The 23,356-nt window shown below is 37.6% G+C and overlaps 1 protein-coding gene across 1 annotated transcript in view; it reads left to right on the top strand.

The window, feature by feature from the left end:
- Positions 1–23,356, top strand: part of LOC145511417 (uncharacterized) — a 733,827-nt gene that overhangs the window by 119,411 nt on the left and 591,060 nt on the right. The window contains exon 2 of the mRNA XM_081504622.1: positions 18,366–18,487. Coding sequence (XP_081360748.1) covers positions 18,366–18,487 — 122 coding nt within the window. The remainder of the gene's footprint in view (positions 1–18,365; positions 18,488–23,356) is intronic.

Below are 23,356 nucleotides of genomic sequence, written 5' to 3'. Positions count from 1 at the left end.
GATGTGGGTTCGATTCCTGGGTTGGGAAGATCCCCTGGAGAAGGAAATGATAACCCACTCCAATATTCTTGCCTAGAAAATTCCATGGACAGAGGAGCCTGGGGGGCTATGGTGCATAGGGTTGGAAGGAGTCAGACACGACACAGCATGCATACACTGTATTTGCAACTTGTTCTGAGTCTAAAATTATCCCCCCAAAGTTTTTTTTTTTAAGAGGCATGAATGACAGAAGAATTTAATTTTAAAATTACCTTCAATAAACTTGACTATAATTAGTTTAATCCAACTACTTTCTATATATTTTTAGTTATTTCATATGCATGCATTATTTTTTTGGAAAGCTGAACACCGAAGAATTGATGCTTTTGAACTGTGGTGTTGGAGAAGACTCTTGAGAGTCCCTTGGACAACAAGGAGATCCAACCAGTCCATCCTAAAGGAAATCAGTCCTGGGTGTTCATTGGAAGGACTGATGTTGAAGCTGAAACTCCAATATTTTGGCCACCTGATGGGAAGAACTGACGCATTTGAAAAGACCTTGATACTGGGAAAGATTGAAGGCAGGAAGAGAAGGGGACAATAGAAGATGAGATGGTTGGATGGCATCACTGACTCAATGGACATGAGTTGGAGTAAACTCCGGGAGTTGGTGATGGGCAGGGAGGCCTGGCATGCTGTAGTCCATGGAGTCACAAAGAGTGGAACATGACTGAGTGACTGAACTGAACTGATTTTTTTAGAATAAGGAAACATTAAAATTGAGTTATTAGGATCCGAATCTGAGATCTGCTTCTGAATCTGAGATCTGCTTTCCTTTTCCTTCTGCTCCCGAGTACTCATTGGACATCCACTATGTGGTTGTATGTAATATCAAAATGAAGACAGATTCTGAAATCAGATGATTTAGGATTAAGTTCTGGTTTGATTGTGATTCAGTTTCCCCTTTTGGAAAAATGGATATGATAACACACTTCTTACAGGGTTGATGTGCAAATCAAACGAGGCACTATACATAAATTTCCCTAGAAAAGTTTTTGGCATTTAGCAAGTTCTTATTAGAGTGAGCCAGGAAATACCATGCATATAAAGGAAGGGCTTTTCTCAGGTTAAGAAACCAGACTAGACCACACCCAGAATTTAAGTGCTAATCTCTTATGCTCCCTGATGATGAATATAAATAGAGAAAAGAAAGATGAAACTAATGCAGTTAGAGTGATTCAGTGAAAGTATTATGGGGGAAACTGGATTCAGCAATTATTATATGGGGTTGGCAACAAAACAGATCTCCGTTATTTAAATCTTGCCCATTATTGTTATCTTGATCTATAGAGATGATATCATTTGTAAACTGCCTAGAGTGTTTTGATTGTTAAAGCGCCTCTATATAAAAAGTACTAATATTGTATCCACAAGTTTCATCTAGAGACTCCCAAGAGTTTGAATAAATGTTTATACTAGAGGCTCTAAGGTTAGCTGCAGGAAATTAAAGAGTGAAAAAGTTGGCTTAAAGCTCAACGTTCAGAAAACTAAGATCATGGCATCTGGTCCCATCACTTCATGGGAAAGAGATGGGGAAACAGTGGAAACAGTGTCAGACTTTATTTTTTTGGGCTCCAAAATCACTGCTGATGGTGACTGCAGCCATGAAATTAAAAGACACTTACTCCTTGGAAGGAAGGTTATGGCCAACCTAGATAGCATATTTAAAAGCAGAGACATTACTTTGCCAACAAAAGTCCGTCTAGTCAAGGCTATGGTTTTTCCAGTAGTCATGTATGGATGTGAGAGTTGGACGGTGAAGAAAGCTGAGCGCCGAAGAATTGATGCTTTTGAACTGTGGTGTTGGAGAAGACTCTTGAGAGTCCCTTGGACTGCAAGGAGATCCAATCAATCCATCCTAAAAGAGATCAATCCTGGGTGTTCATTGGAAGGTCTGATGTTGAAGCTGAAACTCCAGTACTTTGGGCACCTCATGCGAAGGGTTGACTCATTAGAAAAGACCCTAATGCTGGGTAGGATTGGGGGCGGGAGGAGAAGGGGACGACAGAGGATGAGATGGTTGGATGGCATCACCGACTCGATGGACATGGAATTGGGTAGACTCCGGGAGTTGGTGATGGACAGAGAGGCCTGGCGTGCTACAATTCATGGGGTCACAAAGAGTCGGACACGACTGAGCGACTGAACTGAACTGATAATAAACCTTGAAGACAGATCCGTATTTTGAGCAGTGACGGAATTTTTCTAACAGCAGAATATTTATTTTTGGTAAAGGAAAATTGATTTGTCATACTCTATGTATGTGGTTTTTATGTCAATCTTTCAACTTGTAAAGTTGAACTCAAAACATAAAAATTTACTTTTCGTTGACTCCTTTGCCTCAGATTATTTTTAGGTGTCCAAAGATATATAAGGCAAGGGAAAAGAGCAAGAGAGTTTTTGAAAAACATCTGCTTTATTGACTATGCCAAAGCCTTTGACTGTGTGGATCACAGCAAATTGTGGAAAATTCTTAAAGAGATGGGAATACCAGACCTACTCCTGTCTCCTGAGAAACCTGTTTGTGAGTCAAGAAGCAACTGGGCATGGAACAGCAGACTGCTTCCAAACTGGGAAAGGAGTACGGCAAGGCTATATATTGTCACTCTGCTTATTTAACTACTATGCAGATACATCATGCGAAATGCCAGGCTGGAAGAGTCCCAAGCTAGAATCAAGATTGCCTGGAGAAATATCAAGCACCTCAGATATGCAGATGATACTACTCTGATAGAAAGTGAAGAGGAACCAAAGAATCTCTTGATGAGGGTGGAAGAGGAGAATGAGAAGTCTGGCTTGAAACTCAGCATTCAAAAGCTGATATCATGGCATCTGGTCCCATCACTTCATGGCAAATAGAAAGGGAAAAAGTGGAAGCAGTGAGAGATTTTATTTTCTTGGCCTCCAAAATCACTGCAGATGTTGACTGTAGCCATGAAATTAAAAGATGTTTGCTCCTTGGAAGGAAAGCTATGACAAACCTAGACAGCATATTAAAAAGCATATACATCACTTTGCTGACAAAGGTCCACATAGTCAAAACTATGGCTTTTCCAGTAGTCATGTACAGATGTGAGAGTTGGACCATAAAGAAGTCTGAGTGGCAGAGAACTGATGCTTTAGAATCGTGCTGAATAAGACTCCTGAGAGTCTTTTGGACAGCAAGATCAAACCAGTCAATCCTAAAGAAAATCAACCCTGAATATTCAATGGAAGGATTGATGCTGAAGCTGAAACTCCAATACTTTGGCCACCTGATGCAAAGAGCCGACTCATTAGAAAAGACTCTGATGCTGAGAAAGATTGAAGGCAGGAGGAGAGGGGGATGACAGAGGACGTGATGGTTGGATGGTATCACCCATTCAATGTACCTGAGTTTGAGCAAATTCTGGGAGATGGTAAAGGCAGGGAAGCCTGGCGTGCTGCAGTCCATGGGGTTGCAAAAAGTCAGACATGACTGAGTGACTGAATTCACCCTGTGCAGATGTGAATTTAAATAATAACAGTGCAGATGCACAGATGAGACTATCAGTTTCCTCTGCTCACTGTTGGAATAAGAATCTCTAGATTATTATTGCTTGTAATTCAAGAAAGATTTCATTTTCAGAAGACATGAATGAATATTTTACAATGGCAATAAAATGATTTTTGGTGGTATGAATTTGCTTTTATTATGCTCTGGTACTTCCAGTGACATACTTTTACTCACAGATTGCAATTTTGAAAATTTCTTTATATGCATTTTAATAGCTATATTTTTACTGAGCCCTTTTTATTTTCCAGACACTGTAATACATACTTGATGTGCTTGCATGGGGTCATACAACAACAGTAGGCCCTCCATGTCTGCAGTTCTGTATCTGTGGATTCACTCAACCACAGATCAAAAGTATTACTTAAAAATCTAGAAAACTCCCCAAAGCAACCATTTACAATACTTTTACATTGTATTTGCAACTACTTATGTAGTATTTACATTGTGTTAAGTACTATACATAATCTATAGATGACAAAGTATATGAGAGAGTGTGTGTAGGTTATATAACGGACTTGAGCCTTAGCTAGTTTTGGTGTTTCGTGGTGGTGGGGGTGGGGGCGGTGCTGGAACCAATCTTCTGTGGATATTGAGAGATGATTGTTGTAGCTGTGGAACTGGAAAATTTGTGTTAAAACTTAAATTGTAAACCCATGCTATTATTCTAATACTTCAAAGGCAAATGCTTAAACAGTTATATTTTCTATAAGACTACAACTAAATCTTTTCAGAGGCGTAGTGTATAAGTATTCCTATTTTAAGCTACCTTTGAAAGTAAATTATAAGAAAATATATAATTTTGATCATATTTTCTTAAAGAGAATACCAGTGAAAGAATGTGTCAGTGCCTGTAATTCCACATTATTTAATTTTTAAAGGATATTTATTTTAAAACTAATGTGCTGTGCTTAGTCACTCAGTCATGTCCAACTCTTCAACCCCATGGATTGTAGCCCGCCAGGCTCCTCTGTCCATGGGATTCTCCAGGCTAGAATACTAGAGTGGGTTCCCATGCCCTCTGCCGGGGGATCTTCCCAACCCAGGGATCGATACCAGGTCTTATGCATTGCAAGCAGATTCTTTACTGTCTGAGCCACCAGGAATGCCCTTTAAAAGTACATATTATTTAAAACTAATAATAGATATTTAATAGAATGTGCACTATAAAAAGAACCTCCCAGGTGGCTCAGTAGTAAAGAATCCACTTCCAATTCAGAAGACGTGGATTAGATCCCTGGGTCGCCAAGATCCCTTGGAGGAGGAAATGGCAACCCACTCCAGTACTCTTGCCCGGAGAGTCCCATGGACAGAGGAGCCTGGTGGTCTACAGTCCATGGAGTGACAAAGAGTCAGAGACAACTGAGTGAGCATACATGCATTCTCTCACAGATCTGGAGACTACAAGCCTGAAGTCCATCAAGGCAGCTTTCCTTCAGGGGTGTAGGGAAGACTGTTCCTTGCTTGTTTCAGCTCCTGATGGCTGCCTTAGCCTTCTTGGGTTTGTGGTAATATCATGGTATTACCTGCCTCCAATGTCTCCTCTGTATGTCTGTGTGAAAGCTCCCTTTGTCTCTTATTTTACAAGGACACTTATGATGGCATTTAGAACCCACCTGGATAATCCTGGGTAATCTTGTCTCAAAATCTTAATTTAGTCAAATCTTGCAAACACCTTTTTTCTCAACAGAGTAACATTTACAAATTTCAGGAATTAGAACTTGCTATCTTTGGGTGACCATTATTCAACCTACTACACACATTAACCTACTTTAGTGATATTTTGGCCTTGAGTATTGCCATAGAGTAGTCAGAGATAAATCAATTTTTCTTTAGGGCATTATTCAGTTTTCTTGCTTAGATGCATATGAGATTCGTTCTTTAGTTTTGATGTTCAGTAATGTTGTCTCATCATATCACTAGAACACTGTGTCACTATATGGGATAATCTTTTAATCTACATCTCATTATCTTTTCTATATTTCGAAGAGAATTTTATTGTATCTTGAATATATATGTTTTTGCATTTTGGACTCTTCATGTATGAATTGCATGTCCTCCATATTTGTCATTTTTCTCTGTGCATTTTCATGTATACATCTTGTGATGGTTTCTTTCTGGTTACTGTTTTCTCCTTAAGAAGGCTGGCTACTTCCATAAAATAAGGAGGGGGTTAGTGCAAACTGGAGCAGTCTATGGCTGTAACATTGGTCTGTTGCCTTATATAATTTCTCACTAAATCTGTTAATCTTACTGTATTTCCCCTAATATTTTGTTGTTCAAGCAAAATCCCTGAAAGACCCTCAGTCTATTATAGTCTTGAACAATAATTTCTATTTCTCCTTGGCCCTACTTTTCTTCCTCTAGGAGGCTTGGTTATAGAGCAGAGTTTTCTAAGACTGTGTTATTCCTTTACCCATCATTGAATATTTGTAAATAATATTGTCTGCATGAGTTTTACATAGTCATTTTCTTTAGATCAACTCATTTCTAAAATTTAAATCAGTTAGTCTAGGAAAGAGACCTGCATCATTATAATGAATTAAACACTAGGATCATTTGCCATTAAAAAAAAAACAGTAAAATAATAAAGTGCAAACACTTCAGTTCTAAAAGCCTGCTGACCCTTTGTGAGATGAGTGTGACATATTTTAACAAGATGAGGAAGAAATGCTATGAAAAACAAAGAGAGTCCATAGTACTGTTCTATTTATCTGTGTCTCTTTTGATGTCTCGCATACAGGGTTATCTTTACTGATTGACTAAATACCATATATATGTGTTAGTATACTGTATTGGTATTTTTCTTTCTGGCTTACTTCACTCTGTATAATAGGCTCCCGTTTTGTCCACCTCATTAGAACTGATTCGAATGTATTCTTTTTAATGGCTGAGTAATATTCCATTGTGTATATGTACCATAGCTTCCTTATCCATTTGTCTGCTGATGGGCATCTAGGCTGCTTCCATGTCCTGGCTATTATAAACAGTGCTGCGATGAACACTATGGGAGAGGGTGAGGGCGGGATGATATGGGAGAATGGCATGGAAGCATGTAAATTATCATATGTGAAACGAATTGCCAGTCCAGATTCAATGCATGATGCAGAGTGCTTGGGGCTGGTGCACGGGGATGACCCAGAGGGATGGGATGGGGAGGGAGGTGGAAGGGGGGTTCTGGATGGGGAAAACACGTACACCCATGGTGGATTCATGTCAATGTATGGCAAAACAAATACAATATTGTAAAATTAAAAAATAGAAAAAAAAAATAAGAACATCAGTAAAAAAAAACAAAAAAAACAAACCATAAAAACCCGAAGATAATATCTGAGTCTACTTGGAAGGATTGAAAAGACTTAAGGAAAAAATAACTGTATGATAACGAGAGCAACTGCACTGTTTAGCCACTTTATATACCATATTTTCATGTACAATTTCTCTGAAGACAAGTTTCCACTTCTAAAAAGATTTAAATTCACTGTTCTAGATTACAGCTACAATTTTGAAAGATGAAAAGAGATGAAGCAGAAGTATGCTAAATTCGTCAGTTTCCCCAAAGATGTTCACAAAATACCTTCTCTTAGCAATATATTTAAAGAAAAATGTGTAGAGATACATTTTTGAGAACTTAAAGGTAATCATAAAAATTCAGAATATGTATGTGTATATATATATATGTATTTAACTTATTAAAAGTCAAAGATTTTTTTAGTTTGCGTAAAAGCCAACTACTCTTAATGTTACGTGATGAAAATGGCAGTTTACCTCTGTAACCTTCTCTCTAAATTCCATTCCTCTAGTCCAATCAAAAGAAATATACCAGACAAATCCCAGTTGAAGAACATTCTACAAACTATCTGATCAATGCTATTGAAAACTCTCAAGGTTATTAAAAGATAAGAAAAATCTTAGCCAAGAGGAGACTAATAGGGGTGAAGATCAAATCTCATACGGTATATGGGATAGAATCCTAGAACAGGGAAAGGATATTATATAAAAATTTAGGAAATATGAATAAAGTCTCCAGTTATTTTTCATTTTTCTTCTTATTGACTACTTTGTGTATTAGCCTTCTCTCAAGCTGTCTTCCCTCTACGTTACAAGATAGCTACCAGCAGAATTGGTGTAACAATTGGTATAACATACTCAATTATTCAAGCATGGGATATAAGATTATCCTTTCTGTGGGATTGGGAAAACCACTGGTACATGTATGCATGCTAAGTCGCTTCAGTCTTGTCCAGCTCCTTGCAACACTATGGACAGTAGCCCACCAGGCTCCACTGTCCTTGGGATTCTCCAGGCAAGAAAACTGTAGTGGGTTGCCATGCCCTCCTCCAAGGGATCGTCCCAACCCAGTGACTGAACCCACATCTCTTATGTCTTTTGCATTGGCAGTTGTGTTCTTTACTACTAGTGCCACCTGGGAAGATGTTAGTAAATCTAAAAGAAGAAACTCATATTAGAAAACAAAAAAACAATAAAAAAAAATACATTAATTCCAAATAAAGGGTACATTCCAAATATACACAATTAAACATTAAAAATGTAATTAGCAATCCAGAGAAAACAGAAATTTATGAGGATAGTATACATCAGTTATATCTATTAAATATTTCAAAAACCCTGAAATGAACTGTTTTCTAGAAAATTTGGTATAAAAGATAATTCAAGATGAAGAAGAAAACTAGAATAGACTTGATTATGAAAAGAATGGTGAAAAAAGTTTACAAAACTTATGATTTCCACAAAAAGTTTATTTTTTCAAATAATTTTTAAAAATTAAAAAAAATAATTATTTATTTTTGGCTGTGCTGTGTCTTCGTTCCTACACACAGGCTTTCTCTAGTTGTGGCTAGCAGGGGCTATTTTCTACTTGAGGTGCACAGGCTTCACGTTGCTGTGGCTTCTCTTGTTGTAGAGCATAGGCTCTAGGTGTGTGGGCTTCAGTAGTGGAGGCATGTGGGCTCTAGAGCACAGACTCAGTGGTTGTGGTACATGGGCTTAGTTATCCATGTCATGTGGGATCTTCCAGGACCAAAGATCTAACCCATTTCCCCTGCATTGGCAGGTGGATTATTATCCACCATTCCACCAGGGATATCCTGCATAAGGTGATTAATGGCCTTTATTTTGCTGAATTCCTTGATGAGAGTTTCTAGAATTGTTGTTGTTGTTCAGTCACTCAGTCATGTCTGACATTTTGCAGCTCCATGGACGGTAGCACGCCAGGCCTCCCTGACCATCACCAACTCCCGGAGTTTGCTTATGTCCGTTGAGTCGGTGATGCCATCCAACCATCTCATCCTCTGTCATCCCCTTATCTTCCTGACTTCAATCTTTCCCAGCATCAGGGTCTTTTCTAACGAGTCAATTGTTTGCATCAGGTGGCCAAATTATTGGAGTTTCAGTTTCAGCATCAGTCCTTCCACTGAATATTCAGGGTTGATTTCCTTTGGGAATGACTGGTTTGGTCTCCTTGCAGTCCAAGGGACTCACAAGTATCTTCTCCAACCCCACAGCTTAAAAGCATCAATTCTCAGTGCTCAGTATTCCTTATGGTTGAACTCTCACATCCATACATGACTACAGAAAAACCATAGCTTTGACTAGATGGACTTTGTTGGCAAAGTAATATCTCTGCTTTTTAATATGCTGTTTGGGTTTATCATAGTTTTTCTTCCCAGGAGCAAGCGTCCTTTAATTTCATGGCGGCAGTCACCATCTGCAGTGATTTTAGAGCCCCAAAAAATAAAGCCTCTCACTGTTTCCATTGTTTCCCCATCTATTTGCCATGAAGTGATGGGACTGGATGCCATGATTTTCGTTTTTTGAATGTTGGGCTTTAAGTCAGCTTTTTCACTCTCCTCTTTCACTTTCATCAAGAGGCTCTTTAGTTTTTTTTTCACTTTCTGTCATAAGGGTGGTGTCATCTGCAATATCTGAGGTTATTGATATTTCTCCCAGCAATCTTGATTCCAGTTTGTGCTTCACCCAGCCTTCATCCAGTACATTTTGCATTATGTACTATGCATATAATTTAAATAAAGAGGATGACAATATAGATTCACATACTCCTTTCCCAATTTTGATCCAGTCTGTTGATCCTTGTCCTGTTCTAGCTCTTGCTTCTTGACCTGCGTGCAGGTTTCTCAGGAGGTGGGTCAGGTGGTCTGGTATTCTCATCTCTTGAAGAATTTTCCACAGTTTGTTGTGATCCACACAGTCAAACGCTTTGACATAATCAATAAAGCAGAAGTAACTATTTTTCTGGAACTGTTCTGCTTTTTCAGTGATCCAACGGATGTTGGCAATTTGATCTCTGGTTCCTCTGCCTTTTCTAAATCTATCTTGAACATCTGGAAGTTCACAGTTCACATACTGTTGAAGCCTGGCTTGGAGAATTTTGAACATTACTTTGGTAGCATGTGAGATGAATGCAATTGTGTTGTAGTTTGAGCATTCATTGGCATTGCCTTTCTTTGGGATTGGAATGAAAACTGACCTTTTCCAGTCCTGTGGCTACTGCTGAGTTTTCCAAATTTGCTGGCATATTGAGTGCAACACTTTCACAGCAACATCTTTTAGGATGCGAAATAGCTCAACTGGAATTCCTTCACCTTCACCAACTTTGATTGTAGTGATGCTTCCTAAGGCCCACTTGACTTCACACTCCAGGTTTTCTGGCTCTAGGTGAGTGATCACACCATTGTGGTTATCTGGGTTGTGAAGATCTTTTTATATAGTTCTTTTGTGTATTTTTGCCACCTCTTCTTAATTTCCTCTGCTTCTGTTAGGTCCATAACATTTCTGTCCTTTATTGTGCCCATCTTTGCATGAAATATTCCCTTAGTATCTCTAATTTTCTTGAAGAAATCTCTTGTCTTTCCCATTCTATTGTTTTCCTCCATTTATTTGCATTAATCGCTGAGGAAGGCTTTCTTATCTCTACTGGCTATTCTTTGGAACTCTGCATTCAAATGGGTATATCTTTCCTTTTCTCCTTTGCCTTTTGCTTCTCTTCTTTTCTCAGCTATTTTTAAGGCCTCCTCAGACAACCATTTTGCCTTTCTTCTTTTCAGGGATGGTTCTGATCCCTGCCTTCTGTATAGTGTTATGTACCTCTCTTCATAGTTTCTCAGGCGCTCTGTATGTCAGATACAATCCCTTGAATCTATTTGTCATTCCTACTGTATAATCATAAGGGGTTTCATTTAGGTCATACCTGAATGATCTAGTGGTTTTCCCTACTTTCTTCATTTAAGTCTGAATTTGGCAATGAGGAGTTCATGACCTGAGTCATAGTCAGCTCCAAGTCTTGTTTTTTTGACTGTATAGAGTTCCTCCATCTTCGGTTGCAAAGAATATAATCAGTCTGATTTCGATGTTAACCATCTGGTGATGTCCATGTGTAGAGTCTTCTCTTGTGTTGTTGGAAGAGGGTGTTTTGCTATGAACAGTGCGTTCTCTTGGCAAAACTGTTAGCTTTTGCCCTGCTTCCTTTTGTACTCCAAGGCCAAATTGCCTGTTACCCCAGTTATCTCTTGACTTCTACTTTTGCATTCCAGTCCCCTATGATGAAAAAGACAGAAAATAAGAATGAAAAAGCGAGCATAATACTCATATTTATTTATTAATATGTGTCTCTGTACTACTCATAATTATCTGTTACACTCCTTAAAACTTTTTTCTGTTAATCTACTCATTCTAGGAATTACCCCGAGTGTCAAAAACTGAAGACAGAGTCTAACAACTGAAGTGTGTAAGCGCTTTAGTATTCAGTGAATGGGCCACAAATGTGCTTGAGTGACTCAGAGGCGGTCAGTAGTGGGAGAGGCTAGGATAGCTGAAAATACTCTTGGTCACTTGACTCATGTGCTACATAAAATTACCATTTTTAAAGTATGCCATGAACTATTTGAGAAGCATTGTCTAAGACCACACCAATTAAATATAAGTAAATTGTGTCAAAAATTAGGATAAACTGGTTTCACTTCTTATATGAATTTGAAACTTAGACTATAATATATTTTTAGTGAAAAAGGTGTAAAAGATGAATGGTAATGGTTGTTAGGGACAAATGCAGCAGCAAAGAATAACTTCCGATTTTCAAATTTTCTTAGATAATATCATTAGGTTTTTGAAATTTAAACTTACCTTTCAGACTCTGCCAGATGTAGAATGGGTCACATTCTACTTGCCTGGAGAATCCCAGGGACGGTGGAGCCTGGTGGGCTGCCTTCTATGGGGTCGCACAGAGTTGGACATGACTGAAGCGACTTAGCAGCAGCAGCAGCAGCTACTTAAATAGTCAAAGAACAACTGATAATCGAAATGCAATCACTCCTACCACCCATGTGTTAGCCTATCCCTGAGGCATGGAAGCCTGCCACATGGGAATTATAATCACACAGGACTAATTATCAGGAGTTTGTATAATCTGCAGAAAATTTGGGGAAAATGCTTTGTTTTCTGTTTTTGACCCTGGTTCATGGAAATTGTCATTTCTCCTTTCAGCTACATTCTTGGTTCATATTTAAATTTGACCCTTAGAGGCAATATTGAATGTCCCTTTTTTTTTGGATTTATTTACATATTTTCAGAGTTTTAAATACTACCGATATTTTCCCAGCATGACCCTTTTACTCTCTGGAACATTACGTTTATATAAGGTTAATAATGATTTGAAGGAGGTAGATATTTTAGAAGAAGGTGACACAGAAATTGAGTTTAGACATATGCAGGCAGTGCTGTTTAGAATACATGATGATTTTAAACAGCAGTTCTCACTTTATTGAATGGCTCGTTCAGAAGGGCAAAGGATACTGTGAACCATATACTAACTATCTGTATTTACTGATCAGAATAAGAGCAATACCCTGTAAAGTTTCAAAATAAATACTGAGAATGATGCTGTTTTGGGGAAACATAAGTGGGTTGCTTACACATTTTTGTTAAATATTGAAAGCAAGTTATTCAAATCAGAATACAAAGTGTAAATCTCATTATTCGGAAATTGAGATTATTGAGAGTATCATCCTGGGCCATTACTCATATAGGAAGGACAGTTTAACAGTAGATTTGTTTTCCATTTGTCTTTTTCCAGCTGTCACTGAGCTGGGCTTGGACATAAAATGTTGGCCTAGGTTTGAAGATTGGTAGTGATGCTAACTCTGATTAGGATCTTGCTGGATTTCATTTAATTTACTTTTAATCAGGATCTGAACACAGCCACAGATAGGCATGCAGTAGTTAAGGACAGAGGAGAAAGCAATGGCACCCCACTCCAGTACTCTTACCTGGAAAATCCCACGGACGGAGGAGCCTGGTAGGCTGCAGTCCATGGGGTCGCTAAGAGTTGGACACGACTTAGCGACTTCACTTTTCACTTTTCACTTTCACGCATTGGAGAAGGCAATGGCAACCCACTCCAGTACTCTTGCCTGGAGAATCCCAGGGACGGCGGAGCCTGGTGGGCTGCCGTCTGTGGGGTCGCACAGAGTCGGACACGACTGAAGTGACTTGGCAGCAGCAGCAGCAGCAGTTAAGGATAGAAACATAGGGACCTGTGCAAGTAGCCAACACCCTCCTCATACCTAGGGGAGGGGAGCCTAAATTCAGAGGTCAGTAAGGCCATGCAGAGTAGAAATTCTCCAGGGCAGAGGAGCTCTGAGCCTGTTTCACTACAAGGAGAGATGCCAGCACGCAAGTCCACTGACTACTGTGGAAGAATATGCTAAAGCAGTGGCTCTCAAACTTCACATCAGAATCAACTGGAGACCTCTTTAAGCATAGGTTACTGGGACCATAGACTAAAATTTTTGATTTAGTATATCTGAGGCAAGCCTGAGAATAGCATTTCTATCAAGTTTTCAGGTAGTACTTGTATTACTGGTCTAGAAACTATACACTAAAAACCATGGTTCATGATTGACCAAGTTTTACTTTTCTTCCTCAGTTCAGTTCAGTTCAGTTCAGTTGCTCAGTCGTGTCTGACTCTTTGCGACCCCATGAATCGCAGCACGCCAGGCTTCCCTGTCCATCCCCAATTCCTGGAGTTTACCCAAACCCATGTCCTTCGAGTCGGTGATGCCATCCAACCATCTCATCCTCTGTCGTGGATAGCCTACCAGAAACTATCTAGGAATAAACCATAAAAAGTAATGTGTACACTATGGGAAAAGACATTAGATTCAAATTGGTCTTACCAGAATTAAGCACTTATCTGGGTAACTCAAGCTGAAGCTCACTTCTCTTTCTATACAAGTAGAGTCAAACAGTTTGATGAGCAGGATTTAGAAATGCTGTTGGCTATGATAGTTTTTTGGAGAAAGAAATCGCAACCCACTGCAGTATTCTTACCTGGGAAATCTCATGGACAGAGGAGCCTGGCGGGCTACAGTCCATGGGGTCGCAAAGGATTGGACATGACTTAGTGACTAAATAACGACAGCAATGATAGCTTTTAGGAATATAAGTAGCAGACTCTTCTAATTTTTGCTCATGAATATAGATATGCATCAGAAACTTTTGAAGATCAACCAACTTGTCATTGAATTCATTATTACAGTGAATCAGTGAATGCACTTACAGAAGCAGCAATAATTGCAATATTGATTGCCAAGTTTAATGTTTTTTTGTTCGTTTGTTTATCAAAACAGGGCCTGGTCTCTTGATCTGCATTTAATATGGTAGTGATGATGCCCTAAATCAATAAGGTGACTCAGTTAAGTTTATGTAGCACTAATGTTAAAAACCTCTACTTTGGCTTCGTTGACTATGCTAAACCTTTGACTGTGTGGATCACAACAAACTGTGTAATATTCTTAAAGAGATGGGAATACCAGACCACCTAACCTGCCTCCTGAGAAACCTGTATGCAAAACAAGTAGTAACAGTTAGAACCAGACATGGAGCAACAGGCCGGTTCAAAATCGGGAAAGCAATATGTCAAGGTTATTTATTGTCACTCTGCTTATTTAAATTATATGCAGAGTACATCATGCAAAATGCTGAGCTGGATGAATCACAAGCTGGAATCAATTTCCGGGAGAAATATCAACAACCTCAGATATGCAGATGATACCACTTTAAAGGCAGAAAGTGAAGAGAAACTAAAGAGCCTCTTGAGGAAGGTGGAAGAGGAAAGTGAAAAAGCTGGCTTAAAACTCAACACTCAAAAAGCTAAGATCATGGCATCTGGTCCTATGATTTCATGGCAAATAGATGGGAAAAATGTGGAAACAGTGGCAGAATTTATTTTCTGATGAATGTTGGCAATTTGATCTCTGGTTCCTCTGCCTTTTCTAAATCCACCTCGAACATCTGGAAGTTCTTGGTTAATGTATTATTGAAGCCTGACTTGGAGAATTTTGAGCATTACTTTGCTAGCATGTGAAATGAGTGCAATTGTGTGGTAGTTGAACATTCTTTGGTATTGCCCGTAGTTGGAATTGGAATGAAAACTGACCTTTTCCAGTCATGTGGCCACTGCTGAGTTTTCCAAATTTTCTGTCATACTGAGTGCAGAATCATCTTTTAGGATTTGAAATAACTCAGCTGGAATTCTACCAGCTTCACTAGCTTTGTTTATAGTGATGTTTCCTAAGGCCCACTTGACTTTGCACTCCAAGATGTCTGGCTCTAGGTGAGTGATCACACCATCATGGTTTCCTGGGTCATTAAGATCTTTCTTTGTACAATTCTTCTGTGTATTCTTTCCACCTTGTCTTAATATCTTCTGCTTCTGTTAGGTCCATACCATTTCTGTCCTTTATTGTGCCCATCTTTGCAAGAAATTTTCCCTTGGTATCTCTAATTTTCTTGAAGAGATCTCTAGTGTTTCCCGTTCTATTGTTTTCCTTTATTTCTTTGCATTGGTCACTGAAGAAGGCTTTCTTATCTCTCCTTGCTGTTCTTTGGAACACTGTATTCAAATGGGTATATCTTTCCTTTTCTCCTTTGTTTTTCGCTTCTCTTCTTTTCTCAGCTATTTGTAAGGCCTCCTCAGACAACCACTTTTCCTTTTTGCATTTCTTTTTCTCGGGGATGGTTCTGATCACTGCCTCCTGTACAATGTTACGAACCTCTGTCCATAATTCTTCAAGCATTCTGTCTGTCAGATGTAATCCCTTGAATCTATTTGTCACTTCCACTGTATAATTGTAAGGGATTATTTAGGTCATACCTGAATGGTCTAGTGGTTTTCCCTACTTTCTTCAATTTAAGTCTGTATTTGGCAATAAGGAGTTCTTGATCTGAGCCACAGTCAGCTCCTGGTCTTGTTTTTGCTGACTGTATAGAGCTTCTTCATCTTTGGCTGCAAAGAATATAAGCAGTCTGATTTTGGTATTGACCATCTGGTGATGTCCATGTGTAGAGTCTAATGAAATATAGGGTTCATTAAAAATGAAATCTATTTTGTATAAGACAGTTGTTGCAGTGGGAAATATAACTAAGACTATCAGTATTTTCATGTTTTATCCCTGTTTGTTAAAGTATCAGTTTAATTGACAGAGTGATGACTTATTTAGTGACTCATTTGTTTGTGAAAAAATTTATTGATTGTCCATCACTGCCTAAATCTGGGAATAAAATTTTAAGAGATATACATGGCCTCTGCCGTCATAAAATGCATATCATAGAGGAAAATGCAGTCAATAAAGAAATACAAAAATGATGGAAACAGTCCAGTGTATATCAGAGAGAAAAATGGAGAAAGGCAGTAACTTAGAAAAATACATTTAAAAATCTGCTTTGGAGGATCAAATTTAATGCAAAGAGAAAGAAAAGAGTATGAGTAAAGGCAGAAAAGCACAGTGCTTTAGGCTGTGCTGTATCTTCTTAACATGAGGTCGTTAAAATTTACCTCTGACACTCTGAATTGATTCAAGTTTATTTGCCAGGTTCCTCTACTTTACATTACTAACATTTGGTGTAAAGCTAGAAGAATCAGGGACCCAAGTTTCTACTACTGTAAATTATTTCCACCTAAACACCATAGCTTTCAACAGCTTATACGAGATATGTGCTGATGGAACATGAATCTTGCTATCTGTTTACAGCTGGATATCACACAAAAGTGAAATTGTAGGCACAAAGCTGATATTTTACCTTTCTGAGGCTCTTTATTCCAAACAGAGCTCCTGTGACTTGTTCTGTGCTTGCTAAGTTGCTTCAGTCATGTCTGACCATGTGCGACCCTAAGGACTACAACCTGCCAAGCTCGTCTATCCATGGAATTCTTTAGGCAACCTACTCCAATATTCTTACTATTCCCTGCTCTAGGGGATCTTCCCAACCCAGAGACTGAACCTTTGTCTCTTACAGCTACCTGCATTGGCAGGCGGGTTCTTTACCACTATCGCCACCTGGGAAGACTTGTCCTATACTTTTCTACTAAAAGATATTTTTTTATCAGGAGTGAGGAGGTTGTATATACTGTTATAAATTATTTTGAAAGTTTATAACATTGCTACATACACAGTGCAGAAAAAAGCCATTCAAGAATATAAATGTTAAAATCTCCTTTTATTATATTAATTATATAATTTTATTTCAGTTAATCATATTTATTAATTTTAATCAATTAGTTAAAATTAATTGTTATATAATTATAACTACTAATTAGTTCTGTGTTATTCTTCTAGACCAATTATGTTGTGCATATACATATATACTGAAGCTATGCATCCAATTGTATGTGTGTATTCTATTTTATTAAATTAGATTGCACTAAGCAGTGCATTGCAATAAACACTCCAAAAATTCACAGTCTTAAAACAGTGGTTTGGTTTTCTTATTCAGATGACATGTCCAAGATGAGTTGGGAGAGATCTCCCCTTTGTAGCCACAGAAACCCAAACTCATAGAGACAGTACCATGGGGGACCCTGCCAGTCACAGTACCAGAAAGATAGAACTCTTAATGTCTCAAGCCAGCAATTAGATTCTTCGGCCAAGAAGTGACCCAAGTCACTTCCATTCACAGCTCATTGTCTAGAACTAGTCATCTGTTTCCACTTAACTGTGAAGGGCTAGAGACTGCAGTCATACTGAATCTAGACAATGGAAATTAAGAAATATTGGAGCAGGTCTAGTGATGACCATTTTCCTTCATTTGCTTCTTTTTTTCAAGAATATGCCATGAACATTCTCATTTTTTACACATGCATACTTATTTTTATTATTTACTTTTTCTTAATCTATTAAATCACAGTTAGATAAATACAACATTAAAGGCAGTTAGTTCTGTTATTCTTGTTGCATTTATTAAGGAAGACATACCTAAAAGAATTTGTGTGATTCTGAAAGCTTAGAGACTGACTTAAAATAGACAAACAATTATTTGGTTGTTACCTTGAGGGGACCCCACCCTGAAATCTGGGAGGGAGAGTTTCTTCAAATTAAACTGACATTGAATACCAATTTAAGAATATAGTGATACTAATAAACTTTAGATTCTCACTCAGATGCATATTAAGCTGTCAGCTTAATCAGGTGTTATCACGTAAGTATGGGTGGCCAAATTCAGTCTGAGGTATTAAAGGGAAGATCTTCAACTTAGAAAACACAGATCTTACACACTAAGAATTCATCATTGTTTTATCTCATAATGTAAAACTGTCAGTGAAGTATTTACAAATGGTTTACAGACTCATCTTGCTCATACATGAGTGATTTTAATGAATATACAAGTGGTCCCTTGTATTCAACAACTATTCATTGTATGCGTACTTTGTTGCTTCATTTATGTCTGACTCTTTATGACCCTGTGCACTGTCACCCACCAGGCTCCTCCGTCCATGGGATTCTTCAGGCAAGAATACGGGAATGGGTTGCCCTGCCTTTCTCCAGGGAATCTTCCCAACCCTAAGGATCTAACCCTCATCTCCTACATCTCTTGCTTTGGCAGGTGGGTTCTTTTTACTACTAGTGCCACTTGGGCACCTACTATATGCTAGGCATTGCTCTAGTCACCGGGATAAGTGGCAAGTAAATAAAACATATACCCATTACTTTTACTTTTCCCAAAGATGCTAAACTTTGAAATACTTAGTAGTATCGTTAATCTTTTGGTGCAGCAGAAGCAACCCCAATACCATCGTTTCATATACCAATATGTGTTTATTTCTTATTTATGTCATTGGCTGCATGAAGTCTTTGATTCTGTTTAGGTTGCTTGAGCTTCATATATTGGTTCTGGCTACTCTAGAACCCATGCTGAAAGAAGAGCCAACCACTAAGCATTTAGTTCTCATGGTAATTATCTCATAACAAGAAATTCAACACAAAATCACATAACTACCTTACAGGCTTTTGCCCAGTTGCAGCAGTAGTCACATCTATTCACATTTTTTTGACTAAAGTCACATAAGCAAGCCTGAGATTGATGGGGCAGGTGACTATAATTTGTCTATGAGGAAGCATGGGAGGGGTGCAGAAAGCAAAAAATTGTCAACAATTTAATTTGTTTATTATTTAATATAATTCACCAAGGTAGGAAACATTTTTCTGGTAGCCTCTGCTTTTTGTTCTATTTGGTGTCACTATTTCAGCACTAGTACCCATTCACAATAACATAGGAATTTATTTCCACAAATATTTCTCATTACTTTTTAACAGAGATTTTAAAAAGTGAGGACACTGATAGCAAACAAAAGTATAGGACCAGATGAATTCACAAGGGAATTCTACCAAACATAAAAAGAAGAGCTGATATCTATCCTTCTCACACTATTTCTAAAATTATAGAGGATGGAACATCCTGATTCATTCTTTGTGACTACCATTACCTTGATACCAAAACCAGAAAAAGATACTAAACAAAAGGAGAAAATTACATGCCAGTATCTCTGAGAGTATAGAGGAAAAAATCCTCACTAAAATATTACCAAACCAAATTCAACAATATATAAAAAGAATCATATACCATGACCAAGTGGGATTTATTCCAGGAATGCAAGGATGGTTCAGTATTTGCAAATCAATCAATGTGATACACAACACTAACAAAAGGAAGGATAAAAATCACATGATCATTTCAAAGGACATAGAAAAAGCATTTGACAAAATTCAGCATCTCTTCATGATTAAAAAAACTCATCAAAATTGGTATACAGGGAATATGTTTCAACATCATAAAGGCCTTTTATGACAAATGTATAGCTAGCGTCTTACTCAAGAGTGAAAAACTTAAAGCCTTTCCCCTTAAATCAGGAAAAATACAAGGATGCCAACTCTCACTACTCCTCTTTAACATAGTATTGGAAGTCCCGTCTGTGGCAATCAGATTTAAAAAAAGAAATAAAATGAGTACAAAGTGTAAGGGAAGGATTATAACTGACAATATTTGGGTGTGTGTTGTTGTTCAGTTGCTAAATTGTGTCTGACTGTTTGCAACCCCATGGACTATAACATGCCATGGTCCTCTGTGCTTCACTATCTCCCAGAGTTTGCTCAAACTCTTGTCCGTTGAGTTGGTGATGCTATCTAATAATCTCATCCTCTACTGCCTGCTTGTCCTTTTGCCTTCAATCTTTCCCGCATTAGAGTATTCTTCAGTGAGTCACCTCTTCACATCAGGAGGCCAAAGTATTAGAGTTTCAACTTCAGCATTGGTCCTTCCAATGAATATTCAGGGTTTATTTCCTTTAGGATTGACTGGCTGTATCTTCTTGCAGTCCACGAGACTCTTAAGAGTCTTCTCCAGCACTGCAAATTAAAAATATCAATTCTTTGCCACTCAGCCTTCTCTAAGGTCTAACTCTCACATCTGTACATAACTATTGGAAAAACCATGGCTATATGGACTTTTGTCAGCAAAGTGACTCTGCTTTCTAATATGCCATCTAGGTTTGTCATAACTTTCCTTCCGAGTGTCTTTTAATTTCATGGCTGTAGTCACTGTCCATAGTGATATTGGAATCCAAGAAAATAAATATTACTGCTTCCACTTTTTCCCCTTCTATTTGCATGAAGTGATGGGACCAGATCCCATGATCTTAGTTTTTTGAATGTTGAGTTTCAAGCCAACTTTTCCACTCCTTATTTCACCCTCATTAAAAGGCTCTTTAATTCCTCTTCACTTTCTGCCATTAGAGTGGTATCATGTGCATATCTGAGGTTGTTGATATCTCTTCTGGCAATCTTGATTCCAACTTGTGATTTATCCAGCTCAACATTTCACATGATGTACTCTGCATAGAAGTTAAATAAGCAGCATGACAATATACAGCCTTGTTGTAATCCTTTCCCAATTTTGAACAAATCAGTTGTCCATGTAATGTTCTAACTATTTCTTCTTGAGCCACATACAGATTTCTTAAGACGCAGATAAGGTTATCTGGTATTCCTATCTCTTTAAGAATTTTCCAGTTTGTTGTGATCCACATAGTCAAAGGCTTTAGCATGGTCAATGAAGCAGAAGTGGGTGTTTTTATGGGATTCCCTTGCTTTCTCTATGATCCCACAAATGTTGGCAATTTGATCTCTGCTTTTTCTAAACCCAGCTTGTGCATCAGTTCACATACTACTGAAGCCTAGCTTGAAGGATTTTGAGCATAACCTTGCTAGCATATGAAATGAGCACAGTCATACCATAGTTTGAACATTCATTGGCATTGCCCTTCTTTGAAATTGTAATGAAAAGTAACCATTTCCTTTTGTAGCTTTTATGGATGATGTGATGCTATGCATCATTTCCAATTGTATTCTGATTCCTTTTTCATAACTACAAATATTTAACCTATAGTAAAATATTAAAACATATTTGGAGGCCAAATTGAAGGGTTAGAAAATATGGAGCATGTAGATCTTAGAATTTTCTCTCACAAGATTGAATTAGAAAATTCCACTGTCATGTATCTTAAGAGTTATATAATAGTGTGACTTGGTATATTTGCTTCTTTTGATATGGTCACTATACAAATGGCTTTTTCTTTGTTTTGAAGGTAAGTTTGTCTATATGAATCACTAACTAGATAAGGAACACTTATATAGTTAAAATAATGCATTCCATGAGTCATGCAAAGGTTTATTTTTCAGGTAAATGGAATTAATAAGAGAAGTAATTTCCATGCCATCAGTGTATTAAGATCAGTAAATCCATAGTTATTTTCTTAAAAGGACTATGGTTCTCATTTTGTTAATTTATACCTATGTTTTCAAATAGCACATTTTTTTTTTTTTATAAATTTATTTATTTTAGTTGGGGGCCAATCACTTCACAACATTGCAATAGTTTTTGCCATACATTGACATGAATCAGCCATGGGTTTACATGTGTTCCCCCTCCTGGACCCCCCACCCACCTCCCTCCCCATCCCATCCTTCTGGATCATCCCATTGCCCCGGCCCTGAGCCCTTGTCTCATGCATCGAACATGGAATGGTGTTCTGTTTCACATATGATAATATACATGTTTCAATGCTATTCTCCCAGAACGTCCCACCCTCACCTTCTCCCTCAGAGTCCATAAAATTGTTCCATGCATCTGTGTCTCTTATTCTGTCTCGCATATAGGGTTATCGTCAAATAGCACATTTTTATGAAAATTTTGTTTTACAGATATAATAAAAATGTTGAGTAATTTATTCTGTTTCATTGCATGAAAACTTAAGGCTTTAATAATATCTTGTGAGTATTTACCCTGAAGTATGAAGTTAGACCATATAGTTGTCAGGGTGAAATTTTCCAGCTGCATTTTTTTCTCCATTTCAACATGTTTTTCTCTTAATTCCCAAGGGAACTTGTTAGACAAAATGCAAGTTTTATTGAAAAAATAGCTCCGTAGTGTCTAAGGATATACTCTTCAACATTCTGGCTAATAGTCAGTATATGAAGCATTTCTTTCTCAATAAAATAGATGTTCTATTACTATGCAAATATGTATGGTTCTAATTTTACTAGAAGTATTTTACTTTATTTGTGGTTGACAAAAATGAATGTATTTAAGTGGTGACTACATGTGAATGGGAGGCTGATTTTAAAATTATTAATGCTGTGAAGTTGATACAATAAGGGCTATTAAGATCTGGAGGACAAGCTTCTAGGCAGATATTTCTCAAATGTAGTTATCTAGTTCACTTAAATTTTCTGTGCTAAAGCTCAGTTTACAAAAATGGTAAACCCATGATTCTCTTAAAAATATAAAGTGAACGCATTAAAATTTTTATTTGATTCACTGATTAGTGAGGGAGCCAATAAGATATTAAAACCAGTTAGGAAAAAAATTGAAGAGCTGATTTGTGTGTGATTCTGTCTGTGTGTTCATGCACATGCAGGAATGTAAAAATGAATGGAAAAATGCTAAGCAGTGTAAAACTGGATAACATCATATAGGACAATAAAACAGCATTATGTTGATCTATTTTACAAGGCATAAACCATTGATTCTCTACTTGATGATATTCATTTGAATTTTAATGGATAATTTGCATTCCTGTCAGAATTCTTCAAGTTATCTTCTGCCACTAGAGAGATATTATTATAAAATAACCCACTCAAATAAAAAGTCAGGCAAAGTTGTTCAGCTAATAGAATAAAATAATTCTCAGAGGGCATACTGGAAAATATGGAACATATTCCTTAAAGAGACCCAGTAATCTCATCAACTTCCAAGTTTTGGACAGTTTTTTCCTGATATTTGTTATTTAGCTGTATTTTGAAGGAACAAAGTCTGAATGACCTAGTTTTCTAGATTTGCTTCTTAAGGTAGAACAATAAAAATGGATGAGAGGACAATATTTTTTAAAAGGCCATTAAATCCATATTCAAACTTCTA

The sequence above is a fragment of the Giraffa tippelskirchi genome, chromosome 6 (genome assembly GCF_054371585.1).
Source record: "Giraffa tippelskirchi isolate mGirTip1 chromosome 6, T2T-mGirTip1v1.2.pri, whole genome shotgun sequence".
Classification (NCBI taxonomy): domain Eukaryota; kingdom Metazoa; phylum Chordata; class Mammalia; order Artiodactyla; family Giraffidae; genus Giraffa; species Giraffa tippelskirchi.
This window is presented reverse-complemented; position numbering and strand designations above follow the sequence as displayed.